Source organism: Amblyomma maculatum, chromosome 1, assembly GCF_055883805.1.
Source record: "Amblyomma maculatum isolate TAMU_Amacu chromosome 1, ASM5588380v1, whole genome shotgun sequence".
NCBI lineage: Eukaryota > Metazoa > Arthropoda > Arachnida > Ixodida > Ixodidae > Amblyomma > Amblyomma maculatum.
The window spans coordinates 231,911,805-231,931,659 of NC_139344.1; the positions used below are offsets into that span (position 1 = coordinate 231,911,805).

At 44.3% G+C, this 19,855-nt stretch overlaps 1 protein-coding gene across 4 annotated transcripts in view; it reads right to left on the reverse strand.

Annotated features, from left to right (window-relative positions):
* Positions 1-19,855, reverse strand: part of LOC146205891 (uncharacterized) — a 92,421-nt gene that overhangs the window by 20,351 nt on the left and 52,215 nt on the right. For all 4 annotated transcript variants that reach the window (XM_084590556.1, XM_084590554.1, XM_084590555.1 and 1 more), the window contains 4 exons: positions 10,583-10,649; positions 7,022-7,278; positions 5,343-5,409; positions 1,765-2,048 (listed from right to left, as the gene is read on the reverse strand). In XM_084590556.1, the coding sequence (XP_084446682.1) occupies positions 1,765-2,048; positions 5,343-5,409; positions 7,022-7,278; positions 10,583-10,649 (675 nt within the window). The remainder of the gene's footprint in view (positions 1-1,764; positions 2,049-5,342; positions 5,410-7,021; positions 7,279-10,582; positions 10,650-19,855) is intronic.

A 19,855-nucleotide genomic window follows, 5' to 3' on the forward strand; every position in this document is an offset into this window, starting at 1 on the left:
CAATTGTGCTGAAAAAGAACTCTGAATTTACCCTCAGTTTTTGTCAGCTATGGTAGCAAATGACAAGTGGTTGTTATATACTAACAAGATGCTTACGGTAGTGTAGCAGCGTTTGCAAAAGGGAATGCTATCACTTGTCACAAGTCAAGGAAGTAACGAAAGGTAAATATAGAACTGTCAAGCAAAACTGCGACTGGATGTCCTAAAACATATGCCGCCACGTGATCTGGGTTATTGCGCTAACTTAAATGAGAAGGTGGGCTCTGCACACTGACGACAGTGATGGAAGTCAGGTGCAACAACTAGAACACGACACCTCCTTTTTAGAATACTTGTGCATTTTAAGTGTTCACAAAACGGAGACATCTGCTTAATCAAGTGGCTGTGGATGACGAGGCTAGAAAATTACACATGGTGACCCCACAGAGCCTCTCCGCCTTAAGGGTGACATCTCAGGAGGTAAAAGTGACATCTCAAAACACTAATGCAATAGTTGCTGCTGAATAGCATGCTTGCGTTCAAGGGAGCACCGTGCACCGGCGGCAAGCATGCCAAGGACCGCATTTCAGTTGCATTCGCATGCAATACGTTTGGAAGCGAGAAGTTGCCACTTCTCGTCATTGGCAAGTCAGCCAAGCCAAGGTGCTTTAAAGGCGCCCCACTGCCATCAGGAGTCCTTTATAGGAATAACACCAAGGCATGGATGACTGGGAAGCTTTTTCAAGAATATGTGCGCTTCATTGACCGCCGTTTTGAGGCGAAAGGAAGAAATGGTGTTGTTATCCTTGACAACGCATCGACGCACGTTGCGGTGGATGGCCTCAAGGAGCTGAAGCTGGTGTTTTTGCCACTAAACACCACAGCGATTGACCAGCCCTTGGACCAGGTCACAATTAGAGCTGTCAAGCAGCTCTACAAGAAGAACCTACAGCGCAGGGTGCTACTTGCACTGGAATGCCGCAAGGTGAACGCCATTGATCTGCTGGGTGCGATTCACCTGCTGGAAAACTCATGGCAGCAGGTCGAGTCAGCTACCATGCAGAACTGTTTTAAGCACGCAGGCTTTCGCTAATTGTGCACGGGTGACGCAGACGATGCAAGTGATATCACCGGCGTCCCTGACCAAACATGTGAGAGCCTGCTAACCGAAGTACTTGAGAGGGAAGGTTGTTCAGAAGGCATTACCTTCTCTGAATTCAGGGACGTAGACAACAAAGTGGAAACTTCGCCAGACATGTCAGATGAAGCCATCGTTGCCTCAGTGGTGGCGTAAGTGGCTATAACTGACAGTGTTGACAACGACACAAAATGTGGAAGACCCGGGCCCAACAGTGGCCGAAGCTGCGCGCGCTGTGAGCGTCATGCAGCTGTTCCCTGAAAAAAGGGGACTGGCTGAGAAGCTGGCTCGCAGCCTGAATGAGTTTGAAGCTGCTGTTGTCGCTGCTAGAGCACCGCGGCGTCAGAATAAGATTACAGACTTTTGCAGCGCAAAATAAAGGCTACATTTTTTTTTTTTCAAAATACTGACCGTTTCCGCTTGTTTTTTGGCAGGTAAGTGGGTAATTTTACGCTATTCCTGTTATGCCTTAATACCATTTAGTACGTACTTTTTCCGAGTTCCGGCCAACTACGGCTTAACGAGGTTTTACTGTATACTTGTCTTTTGTTTTTGTTTAAACAGAAAAGTGCACCGTCGCCAAAGGAGAACTTCAACTTGCGCAACGCAGCTATGCTCCCTATGCCAATGTGCGCGTGAGGGTGCACCTGGTGTGTTGCGGCCGAGGGTGGGTGGTGTTCGACCATGCTTGGAGCCGCAGCGTTGTTACTAGCACTGGTGCCGCCGCCGCCACTGCCTCCACCACCGCCGCTGCTGCCAACACCAGTGCCGCCACTGCCACTGCCTCCACCACCGCCGCTGCTGCCAACACCAGTGCCGCCACCGCCACTGCCACCGCCGCTACTGCTGCTGCTGCTGCTGCTGCCAGGAATGTGGCTGTGTGCGTAGTGGCTTGACAGGCCGGGACGCGTCTTGTACCGCACACCGCAAACTGGGCACACCAAGAGACCACATGCATGCCACCTGCTATGCAGTGCTAAATGCAATAAATAACCCTTTTGCCTCAGTGGCAACCACCTTTGACCAATACGGTCAGAACTACACACCATTTGCTGATACTGTTGGTAAGGGAGCGACCTATATTTGGTGGTGGTGTACAATGCAACATCCACTAACACAAAGATAATAAACAACACGAGTTAAATTGGGCCCTACAAAAAATGTGCCAGCACATATCTTCCTAAAATAGCGTACTGCGGAAATGGCTAACAGTTTTTTCAAAGAGCATGCTTTTGGACTTTCCTAGCTAAATTTTACCAGCTGCTGGACACTGATTCATCATGCTCTGTGCCATTGAAAGGCTTCAATAGCTCCCTGAGAAAAGAATATTGAAAAGCAGCTGGCTTTGCCAGCAATAAATATAAGGTATTTAAAAAAGCAAATAACCTTTCAGCTGTGAAAAGGCTGGAGCACATTAGGTTTGGTTAGTAATTAGCTGCTCAAGACTGGTCACCTACACTGTCTACAGCTATGCTGGTAGCGGAGAAGAAAATGCTTCTCTCAATTAAATAGCTCGCTTATTCATGGTAAACTTGACACATAGATGGCACACGACAATCCAGGGTTCATAGCAACTATAAAAGCAAAAATTCCAAGGGTTTCAGGACTTTTAAGGCCCTTACCAGGTAACCTTAAAGTCTTCAATACAACATTACTATAAAGTACAACCTCGACTATACACTCTTTGTTCATTACAAAAACCATGCATTTTAGAACAAGATAGCATAAGCGCAGCAAATATCCATGAAAGTAATGCATTAAAAGCAAAATCAGAGGCGCCCCATTTCATGTGATGACCAGTGGGATCAATTTGAAATGAAGGAGGCTCCAGAAGCACTTTGTTGCCGGCTTCAGGCCATCTCAAGAGATTCCAAACAGGATTCAAGTTGTGACCTTAGATCAAGTATCTAAGCAAAGTACTGCACGAATGCTGGCAATGATGTTGTTGCCACTGGCCCAGACACCACATGGCTGATGGAGAGACTACTGTGATGTTATTCTAGTAGGCACCCGCTGAACTACGGGGAAATTTGTACAAGTGTTCCCTGTGCTCAACACAGCTAAAGAAGCGGAAATGGCATCTCGGAACAAGCTGCTCACCCAACCCCACCACTCTCATCGCAGCTTCACAGGTAAAACGTAACTTCCTTGAATAGGCACCAGAAGGTACCACCAGCATCATTCATGCAAATGCTGCTTGTTTTGGCTCATCCATGTGCAGGTCATAGATTTAAGATTAATTCCAATCAGCTACATGCAATCTCCTAATGTGACACTGAAAACAAAAGACTATCCCATGCCACATCAGCATCAAATTTTAGAGAGACTAAACAGGTTTTGCAGCTGAATTTTAATTAGGAATGCTCTTATAGTGGAGATTGCCTACCATTGGTAGGCAAACTGTGTACGGTTAAAATCGAGAGTGGTGCTGCACTTGCGAAAATCATGCTCTTTATAAACTGTTTTGTGAGTGGGGTGATTAAGGATAAAAAAAACAACTGCCATATACATTTGACAACTTGAACTTGGTTATTTCAAAATCGCAGATATTTAGAAAATTTCTGCAATCTGGCAGCCTGCACTGATTTTAAAACCAGCTTGTTTGGATATTTGAAAAATGCCCGACCCTAATTTTGCCACAAACCAATGCAACGAGGTCACCTCAGAGTCTTTCAAACAGCGCCGCAAAGCAATGCCAACGCTTGATGTGCCACAGCGCCACAACTCCTTTACTCCCAGAAAAAAAAATGCAGGGGGATCATCAAGCTTCAGTCGAAAGGACAGCACCTTGAACACAACATTTTTGTTCTGCAAATTTTTATATATTTTTCACTGATGTTGGTTTTGGAAGAAAGGAAAGGTCCACATCTGTCTCTCTTAGTGGACACTTACACCGAATGCATATAATCGGAGGTACATAGATCGTTTCTCTGGCTAGCCTCCAATTTAATGGTAAGAGGGAAACGAAATGGCATGACACCAACCTGAGCACCACACAAAGAAAGGTTGCATCCCAATTTTGATGTGAAATCACGTGCATATTTTCGTTTTAGCAACCACAACGCCACAGGCCCTCGCACAAAAACTAGCTTGTGGTATTTACTTGCACACTTCCAAATGCCTGCAGAGGAGAAGACCTGCTTCACTGCAACAGAGCCGTGGACACTCCCTGCACAGCTACCACTGCAATGCGTGTCCTGCGACACTGGCCTGCGGCTTTTATTTTAATAGCACGCCGTGGCTTAGCAAGTTATTTTTTATGTACAGCCGAGTAAAATTGACCTTCAGAAGAATGACCATCGAAATTTGGCCAACCTAATAGCAGCATGTAACGCAGCTTTATACAGGCGGCAGGTAGTATGCGCCCATGACGGTTTCCATTCCTAGTAGGGTGTACAGGGCCGCAGGCGTCAAAACGGGTAGTTAACACACAGACTGACTGTGCTGTACAAAATTCGAATTATGTGCCCTTTGCCTGGCTCATCTGCGCTGACAGTTGCTCCCATGTACGAGCGACAGGTCGGGAGAAAGCAAATTCATGCAATAATCTCTGGGGTGAGTGCACGTGCTGTGAAATCAAACAAGGCCGGGTACACAAGGCATATTTGCTGCCAGTCATTTCGGCTTAACGCGAGCGTGGAAAGCAGGGTGGACCATAGTTTTGCTTTGGTTTCCACCGGCACCATGACGTGCTTATAATTTACTGCTTTATGCTGCATAGCAACATATGCACTGCAATACCAGTCCGCTAAAAACTACGAAACAAAGTGCAATGGAGGAACGAAACAGCACATATGCACGTGTGTTCTCACAAAATTTTTTCCTTCGGGCAGACATTTTTCTGCTTAACTACTCAGTTAATTCAGTAACATTTTTTTGCAGTCCCAATGACTTCAGATTAACAAGCTTTTACTATAAAAATAAACATGTTTCCAGCATGAACATGTATCCACAGCACACTGTATCATGGGCTTTTGGACACTAAACCAAAACAGTGATAACCACAACAGAGTGCTTCATAATATTTGCAATTAATTGGTGCCCCTGAGATACAGAAATTAGAATGTGCGGCTGTTCTGTAAACAGAACACCAGTCTCCAAGTGCGTTCTGATAAGCTCAAATTTTCCTGACATCCCACTGCTAAACTGAGCAATGATGCACAAGGAGGTATGCACAGCAGTTTCAGCAGCCAGTAGACGACCCGTGTACGAGGGTGACACTCACTCTCGCAGCTGTATGGCTTCTCCGCATCTGCGTACTCTATTCGAGTCCGCTTCTTCTGCCTTGTATTCTGCACAAAAGTGACAGTCAGTAAATACCCCGCACAGCCTAAGCAGAAAACAGGGTAATGTCAGTGGTAAACGAAAACTTTAAAAGGCGCTAATTTTTAAGGCGAAAGCATTTCTTGGCTCATCAGTGGTGTCCGCAGAAAGTTACTGTTCAAAGCCAATCCAACAAAATCCACATAAGCCAAAAAAGACAAAATACCAAATCCAGTCATGATTACTTGGCTATAATGTATAATGACTAACTGCATTAGTCATAGCCAAAAATTAAATCTAGAATCCACATAACAAGCCAATACCAAATCCAGTCATAATTGGCTATAATGCGCTAATGACATTGCAAATGACTAGTCGCATTAGTCATAAAGATAAGGTAAAAATGAATTTAGAAAGAAAATGAACAAAATTTCAAATATATATAAAGGCACCTTCTGCATCCTCCTAGATTTTTTGCTGGTTGGTTTATGATCAAAAAGTGGAGAATAACGATGAAAATTGGGAACAGAATGAAAATGCGCTTCCTGCCAGCCCTCAGTCCATCTGTGCCTCCATTTCCATGTCATAATTCCACCCTGGCCCCTGCGTCACAACAACCTCATTTCTTCCACATGCGGCAGGGAAGGCCTGTTATTGCTGCGCCTGTTGCTAAGCGCCAGAAGCTCAGCAAGGAAATCTGAGAACACTCTATTAAGCTACCCATCAGACCCTGGCAACTTTACAGTCATGTGACTAACGCATCTGTCATGGTTGGCCACACTATTAGCCCTTTCAGGCATTTTTCAAAATCTACATACTAGGTGCCCCAGTTAAATTGGGACATCATCATCAGACATTCTGTACCCACTGCAAAGCAAAGGCCTCTCCCATTTTAATCCAATTAACTCAGTCCTGTGTTAGCTACATCCACTTAACCCTTGCGAACGTAACCTCATCCACCAATCTAATTTTCTACTGCCCCCTGCCATGCTTTCCTTCCCTTGAAATCCAATTGGTTACTCTTAGCGACCATCAGTTATCCCCTCTTCGCATTACATGTCTTGCCCATGCTCATTTCTTCTTGATTTCCACTAGAATTCAGTAAGTTGACTTATTTCTCTGACCCACTCTGCACGCTTCCCATCTCTTAGCGTTACATCTACTATTTTCCGTTCCATAGCTCTCTGCATTGTTCTCAACTTAAGTATAACAATTTTCATTAGCCTCCACGTTCGAGCCCCATAGGTGAGTACCCAGTAAGCGAGAAGTACCCTAGAAGCTGGCTCGCAGCCTGAATGATTTTGAAGCTGCTGTTGTCGCTGCTAGAGCACCGCGGCGTCAGAATAAGATTAGAGACTTTTGCAGCGCAAAATAAAGGCTGCATTTTTTTTTTCAACCTATTGCTCGTTTCCGCTTGTTTTTTGGCAGGTAAGTGGGTAATTTTACGCTACTCCTGTTAAGCCTTAATACCGCTTAGCACATACCTTTTCAGAGTTCCAGCCAACTACGGCTTAACGAGGTTTTACTGTATACTTGTCTTTTGTTTTTGTTTAAACAGAAAAGTGCACTGTCACCAAAGGAGAACTTCAACTTGCGCAGCGCAGCTATGCTTCCTATGCCAATGTGCGCGTGAGGGTGCACCTGGTGTGTTGCGGCAGAGGGTGGGTGGTGTTTGGCCATGCTTGGAGCCGCAGCGTTGTTACTAGCACTGGTGCCGCCGCCGCCACTGCCTCCACCACCGCCGCTGCTGCCAACACCAGTGCCGCCAGTGCCACTGCCTCCACCACCGCTGCCACCACCACTGCCACCGCCGCTACTGCTGCTGCTGCTGCCAGGAATGTGGCTGTGCATGTAGTGGCATGACAGGGCGGCGCGCCTCTTGTACCGCACACCGCAAACTGGGCACACCAAGAGACCACATGCATGCCACCTGCTATGCAGTGCTAAATGCAATCAAAAACCCTTTTGCCTCAGTGGCAACCACCTTTGACCAATACGGTCAGAACTACACACCATTTGCTGATACTGTTGGTAAGGGAGCGACCAATATTGGTGATGGTGTACAATGCAAGATCCACTAACACAAAGATAATAAACAAGACGAGTTAAATTGGGCCCTACAAAAAATGTGCCAGCACATATCTTCCTAAAATAGCGTACTGCTGAAATGGTTAACAGTTGTTTCAAAGAGCATGCTTTTGGACTTTCCTAGCTAAATTTTACCAGCTGCTGGACACTGATCCATCATGCTCTGTGCCATTGAAAGGCTTCAATAGCTCCCTGAGAAAAGAATATTGAAAAGCAGCTGTCTTTAGCAATAAATATAAGGTATTTAAAAATGCAAATAACCTTTCAGCTGTGAAAAGGCTGGAGCACATTAGGTTTGGTTAGTAATTAGCTGCTCAAGACTAGTCACCTACACTGTCTACAGCTATGCTGGTAGCGGAGAAGAAAATGCTTCTCTCAATTAAATAGCTCGCTTATTCATGCTAAACTTGACACAGAGATGGCACACGAAGATCCAGGGTTCATAGCAACTATAAAAGCAAAAATTCAAGGGTTTCAGGACTTTTAAGGCCCTTACCAGGTAACCTTAAAGTCTTCAATACAACATTACTATAAAGTACAACCTCGACTATACACTCTGTTCATTACAAAAACCATGCATTTTAGAACAAGCTAGCATAAGCCCAGCAAGGTAATCCATAAAGGTAATGCATTAAAAGCAAAATTTGAGGCGCCCCATTTCATGTTGATGATCAGTGGGATCAATTTGAAATGAAGGAGGCTCCAGAAGCACTTTGTTGCCGGCTTCAGGCCATCTCAAGAGATTCCAAACAGGATTCAAGTTGTGACCTTAGATCAAGTATCTAAGCAAAGTACTGCACGAATGCTGGCAATGATGTTGTTGCCACTGGCCCAGACACCACATGGCTGATGGAGAGACTACTGTGATGTTATTCTAGTAGGCACCCGCTGAACTACGGGGAAATTTGTACAAGTGTTCCCTGTGCTCAACACAGCTAAAGAAGCGGAAATGGCATCTCGGAACAAGCTGCTCACCCAACCCCACCACTCTCATCGCAGCTTCACAGGTAAAACGTAACTTCCTTGAATAGGCACCAGAAGGTACCACCAGCATCATTCATGCAAATGCTGCTTGTTTTGGCTCATCCATGTGCAGGTCATAGATTTAAGATTAATTCCAATCAGCTACATGCAATCTCCTAATGTGACACTGAAAACAAAAGACTATCCCATGCCACATCAGCATCAAATTTTAGAGAGACTAAACGGGTTTTGCAGCTGAATTTTAATTAGGAATGCTCTTATAGTGGAGCTCTTATAGTGGAGACTGCCTACCATTGGTAGGCAAACTGTGTACGGTTAAAATCGACAGTGGTGCTGCACTTGCGAAAATCATGCTCTTTATAAACTGTTTTGTGAGTGGGGTGATTAAGGATAAAAAAAACAACTGCCATATACATTTGACAACTTGAACTTGATTATTTGAAAATCGCAGATATTTAGAAAATTTCTGCAATCTGGCAGCCTGCACTGGTTTTAAAACCAGCTCGTTTGACTATTTGGACAATGCCCGACCCTAATTTTGCCACAAACCAATGAAACGAGGTCACCTCAGAGTCTTTCAAACAGCGCCGCAAAGCAATGCCAATGCTTGACGTGCCACAGCGCCACAACTCCTTTACTCCCAGAAAAAAAAATTCAGGGGGATCATCAAGCTTCAGTCGAAAGGACAGCACCTTGAACACAACATTTTCGTTCTGCAAATTTTTATATATTTTTCACTGATGTTGGTTTTGGAACAAAGGAAAGGTCCACATCTGTCTCTCTTAGTGGACACTTACACCGAATGCATATAATCGGAGGTACATACATAGTTTCTCTGGCTAGCCTCCAATTTAATGGTAAGAGGGAAACGAAATGGCATGACACCAACCTGAACACCGCACAAAGAATGGTTGCATCCCAATTTTGATGTGAAATCACGTGCATATTTTCGTTTTAGCAACCACAACGCCACAGGCCCTCGCACAAAAGCTAGCTTGTGGTATTGACTTGGACACTTCCAAATGCCTGCAGAGGAAAAGACCTGCTTCACTGCAACAGAGCCGTGGACACTCCCTGCACAGCTACCACTACAATGCGTGTCCTGCGACGCTGGCCTGCGGCTTTTATTTTAATAGCACGCCGTGGCTTAGCAAGTTATTTTTTAAGTACAGCCGAGTAAAATTGACCTTCCGAAGAATGACCATCGAAATTTGGCCAACCTAATAACAGCATGTAATGCAGCTTTAAAAAAGAAGCAGGTAGTATGCGCCCATGACTGTTTCCATTCCTAGTAGGGTGTATGGGGCCGCAGGCATCAAAACGGGTAGTTAACACATAGACTGACTGTGCTGTACAAAATTCGAATTATGTGCCCTTTGCCTGACTCATCTGCGCTGACAGTTGCTCCCATGTACGAGCGACAGGTCGTGAGAAAGCAAATTCATGCAATAATCTCTGGGGTGAGTGCACATGCTGTGAAATCAAACAAGGCCGGGAAGACAAGGCATATTTGCCGCCAGTCATTTCGGCTTAACGCGAGCGTGGAAAGCAGGGTGGACAATAGTTTTGCTTTGGTTTCTACCGGCACCATGACGTGCTTATAATTTACTGCTTTATGCTGCATAGCAACATATGCACTGCAATACCAGTCCGCTAAAAACTACGAAACAAAGTGCAACGGAGGAACGAAACAGCACATATGCACGTTTGTTCTCACAAAATGTTTTGCTTCGGGCCGACATTTTTCTGCTTAACTACTCAGTTAATTTAGTAACATTTTTTTGCAGTCCCAATGACTTCAGATTAACAAGCTTTTACTATAAAAATAAACATGTTTCCAGCATGAACATTTATCCACAGCACACTGTATGATGGGCTTTTGGACACAAAACCAAAACACTGATAACCACAACAGAGTGCTTCATAATATTTGCAATTAATCGGTGCCCCTGAGGTAGAGAAATTAGAATGTGCAGCTGTTCTGTAAACAGAACACCAGTCTCCAAGTGCGTTCTGATAAGCTCAAATTTTCCTGACATCCCACTGCTAAACTGAGCAATGATGCACAGGGAGGTATGCACAGCAGTTTCAGCAGCCAGTAGACGACCCGTGTACGAGGGTGACACTCACTCTCGCAGCTGTATGGCTTCTCCGCATCTGTGTACTCTATTAGAGTCCGCTTCTTCTGCCTGGTATTCTGCACAAAAATGACAGTCAGTGAGTACCCCGCACAGCCTAAGCAGAAAAGAGGGAAACGTCAGTGGTAAACAAAAACTTTAAAAGGTGCTAATTTTTGAGGCGAAAGCATTTCTTGGCTCATCAGTGGTGTCCACAGAAAGTTACTGTTCAAAGCCAATCCAACAAAATCCACATAAGCCAAAAAAAGACAAAATACCAAATCCAGTCATGATTACTTGGCTATAATGCATAATGACTAACTGCATTAGTCATAGCCAAAAATTCAATCCAGAATCCACATAACAAGCCAATACCGAATCCAGTCAAAATTGGCTATAATATGGTGGCTAGAAAGGTTAGGTGACGCGAGCTGGCCGCGAGCGCTGCTCCTACATTTCATGCCTCTCGTAGGTGGCGCTGCTCTCAGCACTTCGATGCATGCTCGGCTCGCGCTGGGGCACGGCCGGTCTCGAGGGAGAGCGCGCGCTCCCCCTCGAGACGGGCCGTGGCTGGGGTAAACTTTGGTGCGATTGCAGCGCAGTCATACCAACAAAATGTTAAAATTATTGTTACCACTTGAAATATTTTAACCAGGTAAGCAAAATAGGCAAGTCAGGAGTGACGTCGACTGCTAATATGCTCTTTGGCACCGTGAAAGCGGGCGATGCGGCTGTGCCGGTTGTTTTGCTTGTCGTGCTACTAAATGCTGCTTAAATGAAGAAGTTTTGGTCTGAAGATGCATTACATCATTTCCCGATGGGCACAGTGGTCGAAGTTATAAAGCTAAATATTTTGGTTTGGTGTCGTGAGTTTTAAAAAAGCCAAAGCGACTCGGGCTGAGGGGCGTTGCAGTCGAAGATTACAGAGAATGCAGATGACAAGCGATTATTATACGTGCGGTTACGTCGCACAGTACGCAGGCATCAGGCTAATTTCTATTCTTTGTTGTCTGCGAATTTCCGGTGTGGCTAAAGTGGGAAAGTGCAATTTTTAGCCAGATGATAGCCAGAACGTGCAACATGCGATGTGAAACGGTATTATAAGTACAGAAGGAACAAATTGCAGTTTTATTCACAAAAACCTCTCATGGATAAGCAAAGTTTTGTTTATTGCACTTAAGGGCAAGAATGCTGGAAAGAAAAGTGAAATATCACAATGTTGAGGTTGCTGTTGATGGCCTCAAATATACATGTAATACAGGTAGAATAAACACAATTTCCAGACACAACTGCTCACAACCAAATAGCAAATTAAACAACCCACCTCAGTTTCAACAGTTTCATTCTCCCTTGCCTTTCTTTTGAAAATGAATTCTGCGTCTTCAGGTGTAGTCTGCTAAGAACATAGAACTTGATCACTTTGTCACAAATTTAATATGTCCGTGACAACCAACCAGCTGCAGTTTGGTCATTTGGAGAATGGATACCAAGTCAATAAGGCTGTCTCTTCGGATTTCACGCGCACTAAAACAGCGAGTAAAGGTGTTTTCATGGGATGTCACAGGGGCGTTTAGATTGGTTGATGGAAACATAAGACCGCCTATGTCAACTGCACTGGTAATTAACTAGAATAGCAGCTTGGGCATATGTTGGTTATGCATCTTGAGGTAACAGCGCGGAACGTGGACGGGAGCACAAGATTAGAAGACGACACAACGAGCGCTGACTTTCAACTGGTAATTAAGACACGCTCAGTTCCGTTCTTGAGACTGAGGAGTTGTCTGCATCAGTCTTCACATTTGGTGCCAGCGATGCATTTCTTCGCCACATATCCAGCGATATAAAATATCAGCCTTGAATAACTGGCCTGAGTGATGACAGATGTGTGTTCGATGCCACAGTCTTTGAGAACTTCATTTGCCTCACTCAGGTCTCGCACATATAAGAAGCTGGTCATGGATGATGCTGTCACTAATCTTTTTTTTTTAGCAATTGACTGGCCTTTTGCCTGACATTAATGCTTCATTATTTTTTTTAGTTAATGATTGGCATTTTGCGTGACAACCGTGCTTTCATTATTATGTTTTAGCAATTGACTGGCCTTTTGCCTGACAACAATGCTTTCATTAATTTTTTTAGCAATTGACTGGCCTTTGCCTGACAACGATGCTTTCATTAATTTTTTTTAACAATTGACTGGCCTTTTGCCTGACAACAATGCTTTCATTAATTTTTTTTTAGCAATTCACTGGCCTTTTGCCTGACAACGATGCTCTCATTATTTTTTTTAACAATTGACTGGCCTTTTGCCTGACAACAATGCTTTCATTAATTTTTTTTAGCAATTCACTGGCCTTTTGCCTGACAACGATGCTCTAATCAATTTTTTTTTAACAATTGACTGGCCTTTTGCCTGACAACAATGTTTTCATTATTTTTTTAGCAATTCACTGGCCTTTTGCCTGACAACGATGCTCTCATTATGTTTTTTAACAATTGACTGGCCTTTTGCCTGACAACAATGCTCTCACTAATTTTTTTTTTAGCAATTGACTGGTCTTTAGCCTGACAACGATGCTTTCATTAATTTTTTTTTAGCAATTGACTGGCCTTTTGCCTGACAATGATGCTTTCATTAATTTTTTTGTTTAGCAATTGAAGGTAATTTTGCCTGACAACGATTCTTTCATTTTTTTTTTTTTTTTAGCGGGGGGTTTCTAAACGCAAGGGAAACAGAAAAGTATGCACATGTACTACATACTCCCACTAGCACCTCGGCAAGAAGAACTACATAGGCACCAAACAAAACAGGATAACCTGAGCTAGGGCAAAGCCGATTGAAAAATAGCACCACAGCTCAAGCAGCATCTACAGGCAAACAAGAACGAACGAACCGGCGTGCGCCGGAGAGAATGCATCGAAGAGCTGACAGCAGCGCCACAGCGGCGACCAGTGGCGGCGGCATGAACCGAAGGCGCGTTTTCTCCAAGCGGCGGAATGCGCGGTCGCGCCACCTCTACCTTCTAGCCACCATAGCTATAATGCGCTAATGACATTGCAAATGACTAGTCGCATTAGTCATGAAAATAAGTTAAAAATGAATTTAGAAAGTAAATAAACAAAATTTGAAATATATATATATATAAAGGCACCTTCTGCATCCTCCTAGATTTTTTGCTGGTTGGTTTATGATCAAAAAGTGGAGAATAACGATGAAAATTGGGAACAGAATGGAAATGCACTTCCTGCCAGCCCTCAGTCCATCTGTGCCTCCATTCCATGTCATAATTCCACCCTGGCTCCTGCGTCACAACAACCTCATTTCTTCCACATGCGGCAGGGAAGGCCTGTCATTGCTGCGCCTGTTGCTAAGCGCCTGAAGCTCAGCAAGGAAATCTGAGAACACTCTATTAAGCTACCCATCAGACCCTGGCAACTTTACAGTCATGTGACTAACGCATCTGTCATGGTTGGCCACACTATTAGCCCTTTCAGGCATTTTTCAAAATCTACATACTAGGTGCCCCAGTTAAATTGGGACATCATCATCAGACATTCTGTACCCACTGCAAAGCAAAGGCTTCTCCCATTTTAATCCAATTAACCCAGTCCTGTGTTAGCTGCATCCACTTTACCCCTGCGAACGAAACCTCATCTACCAATCTAATTTTGTACTGCCCCCTGCCATGCTTTCCTTCCCTTGGAATCCAATTGGTTACTCTTAGCGACCATCAGTTATCCCCTCTTTGCAATATATGTCTTGCCCATGCTCATTTCTTCTTGATTTCCACTAGAATTCAGTAACTTGACTTATTTTTCTGACCCACTCTGCACGCTTCCCATCTCTTAGCGTTACATCGACTATTTTCCGTTCCACAGCTGTCTGCATTGTTCTCAACTTAAGTATAACCCTTTTCATTAGCCTCCACGTTTCAGCCCCATAGGTGAGTGCCCAGTAAGATGCAACAACTATATGTCTTCACCATGAGCGATACTGGTAAGCTGCTAGACATAATGTGCAAGTATGTTGCAAACGTGCTCTATCCAAATCTTATCCTACTACTTATTTCCTTGACTGAGGGTCGCGGTTTTTATAAGATTATTCATGGGAGATAGTGCCCAATTACTGCACCAGGGCCAAATCCTGTTCTGGTGAGGATTGCTCACAGGCATCATGTCGCACCTCAAACCTGTTTTTGCAATTCTATCGACATGCATATTTTGTTCTATCCGTTGGAGATTTGCATGACACTGGGATACGAACCACGTTCCTCTTTGCACACAAGGGTGATGTTCAACCTTCATGCCACAGTGGCTCACAAGAACTTTTTAAAAAATAAAAAAAGTTAGATGCAGATGAAACTAGTTGCACATTGCTTCTACCTGCCTTTGTACACTATGGGGAATTCATTGCTTTGCTATTATTAGTTAACTTTAATTGCCTAAATTGCTAAATGTTGCTATATATATATAAATTGCTATATATAAGATTTGCAAAGTTACGAACGACCCTCACAAGTCCCAGTTTCATTATTTTGCAATAAGGGAAGCTTTATATGTATATCTTTTTTCCCAGGTCCAAAGAAAGCCCATGAAATGCAAAAGAAACTGTGTTGCTAGCACAATTGTGGAGCACAATTTTGCTTCTCCCAAAGCTGAAGCTGCAATTTGACGGCTCTGCTGTAGCAGTAGGCCTGTATATTGGATATGGCTTCTCTGCTCATGCCAGCTAAACCGCAAAATGCGGTTATATTTCCTTGTTTTGTTTACAACTGACAAAGCTCCTCTCTACTCTATCCCTAAAAAGCTTGGTCGTTTCTGTCGCTACTTTGAGGCGCAGCGCACTCACTGCAACTTGCATCTAGCACGCTAAACACCTGCAAATCAAGCGCTGACTGCACTTTCCGTGGAATCCAGCAACTCTGGGAATAGTATGAGTTTAGCATTTCTTTTTTGTCAATCTTTTTCGTTCGCATAGTTTGCAGAGTTGAGTTACAGATGCCGGTAATGGGCCGGCATGGTGTGCATAGTTGCCACTGCACCTTTAACGGCAGCAAAAAGAATAGGAAACGAATCACTTTATTGTCCCTGCCTAAGAGTCCATTTTAAAAGCATGAGTAGGTCCGTATGTAAGAGAAGTCCCTTTTTTCCTGCTTGAAGGCCTCTGTCTATGGTACTATGTACAGTGAGTCAATGGATGGCTTCTGGCTGCTTAAGTCGCAAGGGCTGGCTATTCTGTTGAATAGTTTATTGAAAACCTATTGCAAATAGCAAAACGATGTTGTGCCCCACAACGGTGGCTCAATGGCTAAGGCCTTAGACTGCTGAGCACGAAGACGTGGGTTCGATCCGGACGACAGGCACGGTTCGATGAAGGTGAAGCGGAAGGCGTCCGTGTAGTGCACGATGTTAGTGCACGATAAAGAACTCTAGCTGGTCGAAATTTCGGGAACACAGCGTACCTCTAACAGATTCCACTTTGAGAAGCTGAACTCCATATACCAAATGAAAACTGAGTTGTTATGCTCAAGCTAGCATTGCTTTGCTGCTGTTTCTTTCTTTGGCATCTACAACAAGGTGTGTGTGCAGGATTTAAACGGATGTATTATGTGTGACATGCAGGGGCAACAGTTTGATAAGCGCTATAGGTTTTTCAGGCATAAAAAGTAACAATCCTAATGCGGCGGTGTTGATAAATAAAGCGCAGCATAACTTGCGTCCTGTTAGCTCGCAGCTCCACGGTCCACTGGCACGATTCACGGGGGCCCTGCTAGTTACTTTTTAAAAATTCCGGAACAAGGCAGTGCACAGTGAGAGAAAATGTACTAAGCACGCTAGCTTCTCCTGTCTCCAAGTTTTCACACCAATCTTTTTACAGTAAAATGCAACACCAGCTAGCCTGGAAACATACGCTGTCCCGAACCAGAAGGCATGGGTGCAGGTCTGTATGTGTCTCATGTGCACATGTACAGAGTCATGCATTTTTAAGGGGAGTCATGGGTCTTTTTGTTATTTCTTGGCAAATTGTAATAAAATTTCACAGCCTTGCTGAATTTTTAATGCTGATTTCAAATATGCAATCATTTTTCCTGTAACCAAATTAGTCTGCAAAATAATTATCAATCAACTTCCATTGTTTAAGGCCTAAATTCTGAAATATAATTGGTAGTTACCTTAAAATCAAAGCATGGTTAGGTAGCCAGAAGATTAAGAATGAAATGTTGGGAGCAGTTTCCCGATATGCTAATTAGCACTCATTTTGCAGCCCTATTAATTTCTGTATACAAAACGTGTGTACCAAGTAGGAATGAACTCACCAAAATAATTAATTTTCATTTTCAAAAACAAGAAATCTGCTTCCAACATTTCACACAGCATACATTCAGCTTCCCATCGCAAAAAAAATTTCAGCTCCATGTGCTTTGGGTGCCGAGATATTGAGGCCGCAAAACTGCAAGTGGTCGACAATGCCTGTCTCAAGAAAAGAGCAAAAAAAAGAAACGGGGGATTATTTAACAGACATTTCCTGGTGCAATGCACACATTTACAATTTAAAATGGCGAGAAACCTTCAGGAATGTAGTCTCTCTGCTTTCCAACGTCCAAGTGTCACCTCTTTCATTTTGATTTGCAGTTGCAGCACGTTCAGTTGTCTTTTTTGGCTGCGCGAGTCGCATGCAGACAGCAACTTTTTTTTTTATTTATTACGTACATCGTTTTGCCATGTTCTCGCACCAAGACCGCGGTGAGGAACTATGACTGTGAGAAAAAAAAAGAGAAAAAGTCATTTGGAGCTGTTTGCAGCTTCCCAATGCTCTGCATTGCGCGGGAAGCAAGCGAATTTATGAACGCGATCCAATCAGCGCAAACACGCAGCGAGCTCTATGACGACGACATTCCCCCGCAGTTTACGCACTGGAGAATAAGTTTTACGGCGATTTCTTATTCACGTTCACCATTTTTAATGTGAATATCGCCGCCGTATGCTTTACACTTCGCCAGTCTCGGCAAACTGTTTACATCTGACAATCGCGAACTCTGCCTCTCCAAGCGGACTGTCCGCCGCGCTGCCGTCATCGTCATGAAAACAATTCCGACTACCGCTTCGTTGCTGGAGTTGCCGCGCTTATCTTTGAGCTTATCTTTCTGGCCATCTGCGGCCTGCAATGTCACTGTGTCGAGGCGGGTGCGACCGCTGGCAGTAGCAGTTTCCCGTGCTGGGGAACACGCTAGGCCTACTGCAGGCTCGTACGCTCGATCATTCAGTGCACAACTTTTGTCGGCCTGAGCGCACACAGCCGGGGCAGGTCATCACTTGAGATGATTAATCTTTTTTTTTTCTCTTCCCAAAATCTTGCCGTGAATGCACATCCCGGTTCGGAATCAAGCGTGACCGGCGTCACGTCTCCACAGCCTCTCCACGACTCAAGCGCGCCGAGCAGAAGCCGCAAGCCAGCTCCACCAATGCGGTGACGCCCTGCCATCACGTGCACTCCGAGAGCCAATGGGATTACAAATGCCATGTTTTCTTTTTTGCTATTTTTTATGCGGCCAATGGCCGAATTTATACAGCAGAGGCGGCATTTTGAAGACGAAAGGCGGCTCTTTCGAATGAGACCAAGATGGCTCCAGTGTCGAGCACGAAATGGGAGCTAGGCTTCATGGAAAATGGCCGTTTTGGCCCAAATTCAGGCAACATTGATTATATAAATTGACACTGTCACTAAAATACTGATCCTAGCGATGAAAAACTTAGCAGATAGGCAGATAAAGAGCTACTGATTTCGAAAATCATATTTACCAAAAAGTGATTTTTTTGCGATTTCTTTGGTCAGAAAACCCGTGTCCCCCCTTAAAGATACTTTTTCAAGCACTTATCTCGCATTGCATTCGTGGTTTTACTTTTCCCACTGGGCAGTATGGAAAGTCGCCCCTCGCATTACATTCGAGTAAATACGGTAGTTCTCAAAAAAGTAAACTACCACTTGTGTTTTGTAGCGAAAGCTACACTACTGTAGGTTTTCAAGCCGCTGGCGTGGCACCGTGGCAGGAGCAGCCAACCTGGGTCTCTCGTTTCACATGAGGCGGTTATGTCAGAATCAGACTGCCAGGACCCTGGTATTCAAGTTACCCCTATAGGCCACTAAGGCACATTCATATGGCTTCGTTAAAGCGGGGTTTTATATGTGGGCTGGTAGTTTAAGCTATCGCGTCATACCCTTAAAGGCAGAATTTAAGTGTCCTCCCATATTTTGATGCAATAAACACTTTTACCACCATCCCCTAAAATGCCGGTGAACATTGACGCGTTCAACAGAACGCTGGTTGTGTTTGGTGCAACGCTCGGTTCAGCAGCGTTGACCCCATGTAATTTTTTGTCTCCCAGTTATATTACACACTTTTGCAGACCGTGTTGTGTGTTACCATGCATAACTGAAGTGGCGGGATCCTTCACACCGGCAGTGCGCACACATTTTAGGGTGCCAGATGGTGCTAACTGCCCGTCAGCTTAGCACATATCCATCATGTCAGGACCAATCAGTGTAGGAGCACTGCTGATAGGAAGGATACCGCAACTCTAGTAACGCAGACAGCAACACAGAATAGAAACTGCTAAAGGTGTCTATTGTTTAACTTGGAACTTGAACATTCTGACAAAGATCTGTATAGACAGGAAGAAAACTAGAGAGCAAAGAATGCGACACTCCAGCCAAAGTCTCACGAGAGGAAACAGTGCAGTGCAGATTCACCCAGGGTTGACTGGGTGAGACATACTTTTTTAAAACTTCACTGCCACTGTTCCAGGAAATGGTTTTGCCAGTGCATGAGTCACATAAGTTGGGAAGCGACCAGTGGAAAACTGCAGGCAATATGGCAGGGCTAGTCGAGGGGGAGCAGACTTTGAGACCCCGCAACGGCCACGCACATATGCAGACAGAACGGAGCCTTGAAATCGGTTAACATTGCCTGATTTAGGTCAAAGCTTCATTCAAGCTTCTTTGTTACAAGGGTTAACATTATCAGAAAACTTCAGTTATAAAAACTGAGCTCTCACGCTGAAGAAAGTAACACAAATGCTTCCCGACTGATTGCTCAGTAGCTGAGGGAATGACATCAGCTCTGTGCTTTCATCAGCAAACGAGTTCTGCAAATGAGTAAAGCAAGAAAATAAAATATCTTTGCAGAACATTGTTTCACCGCCGGCCACACATCACTGGGCACAGTGAAACCGAAGGGATCATGTCGCTAACCAAATGATATAGTATGTTCCTTCCCAAGGTTTTGCT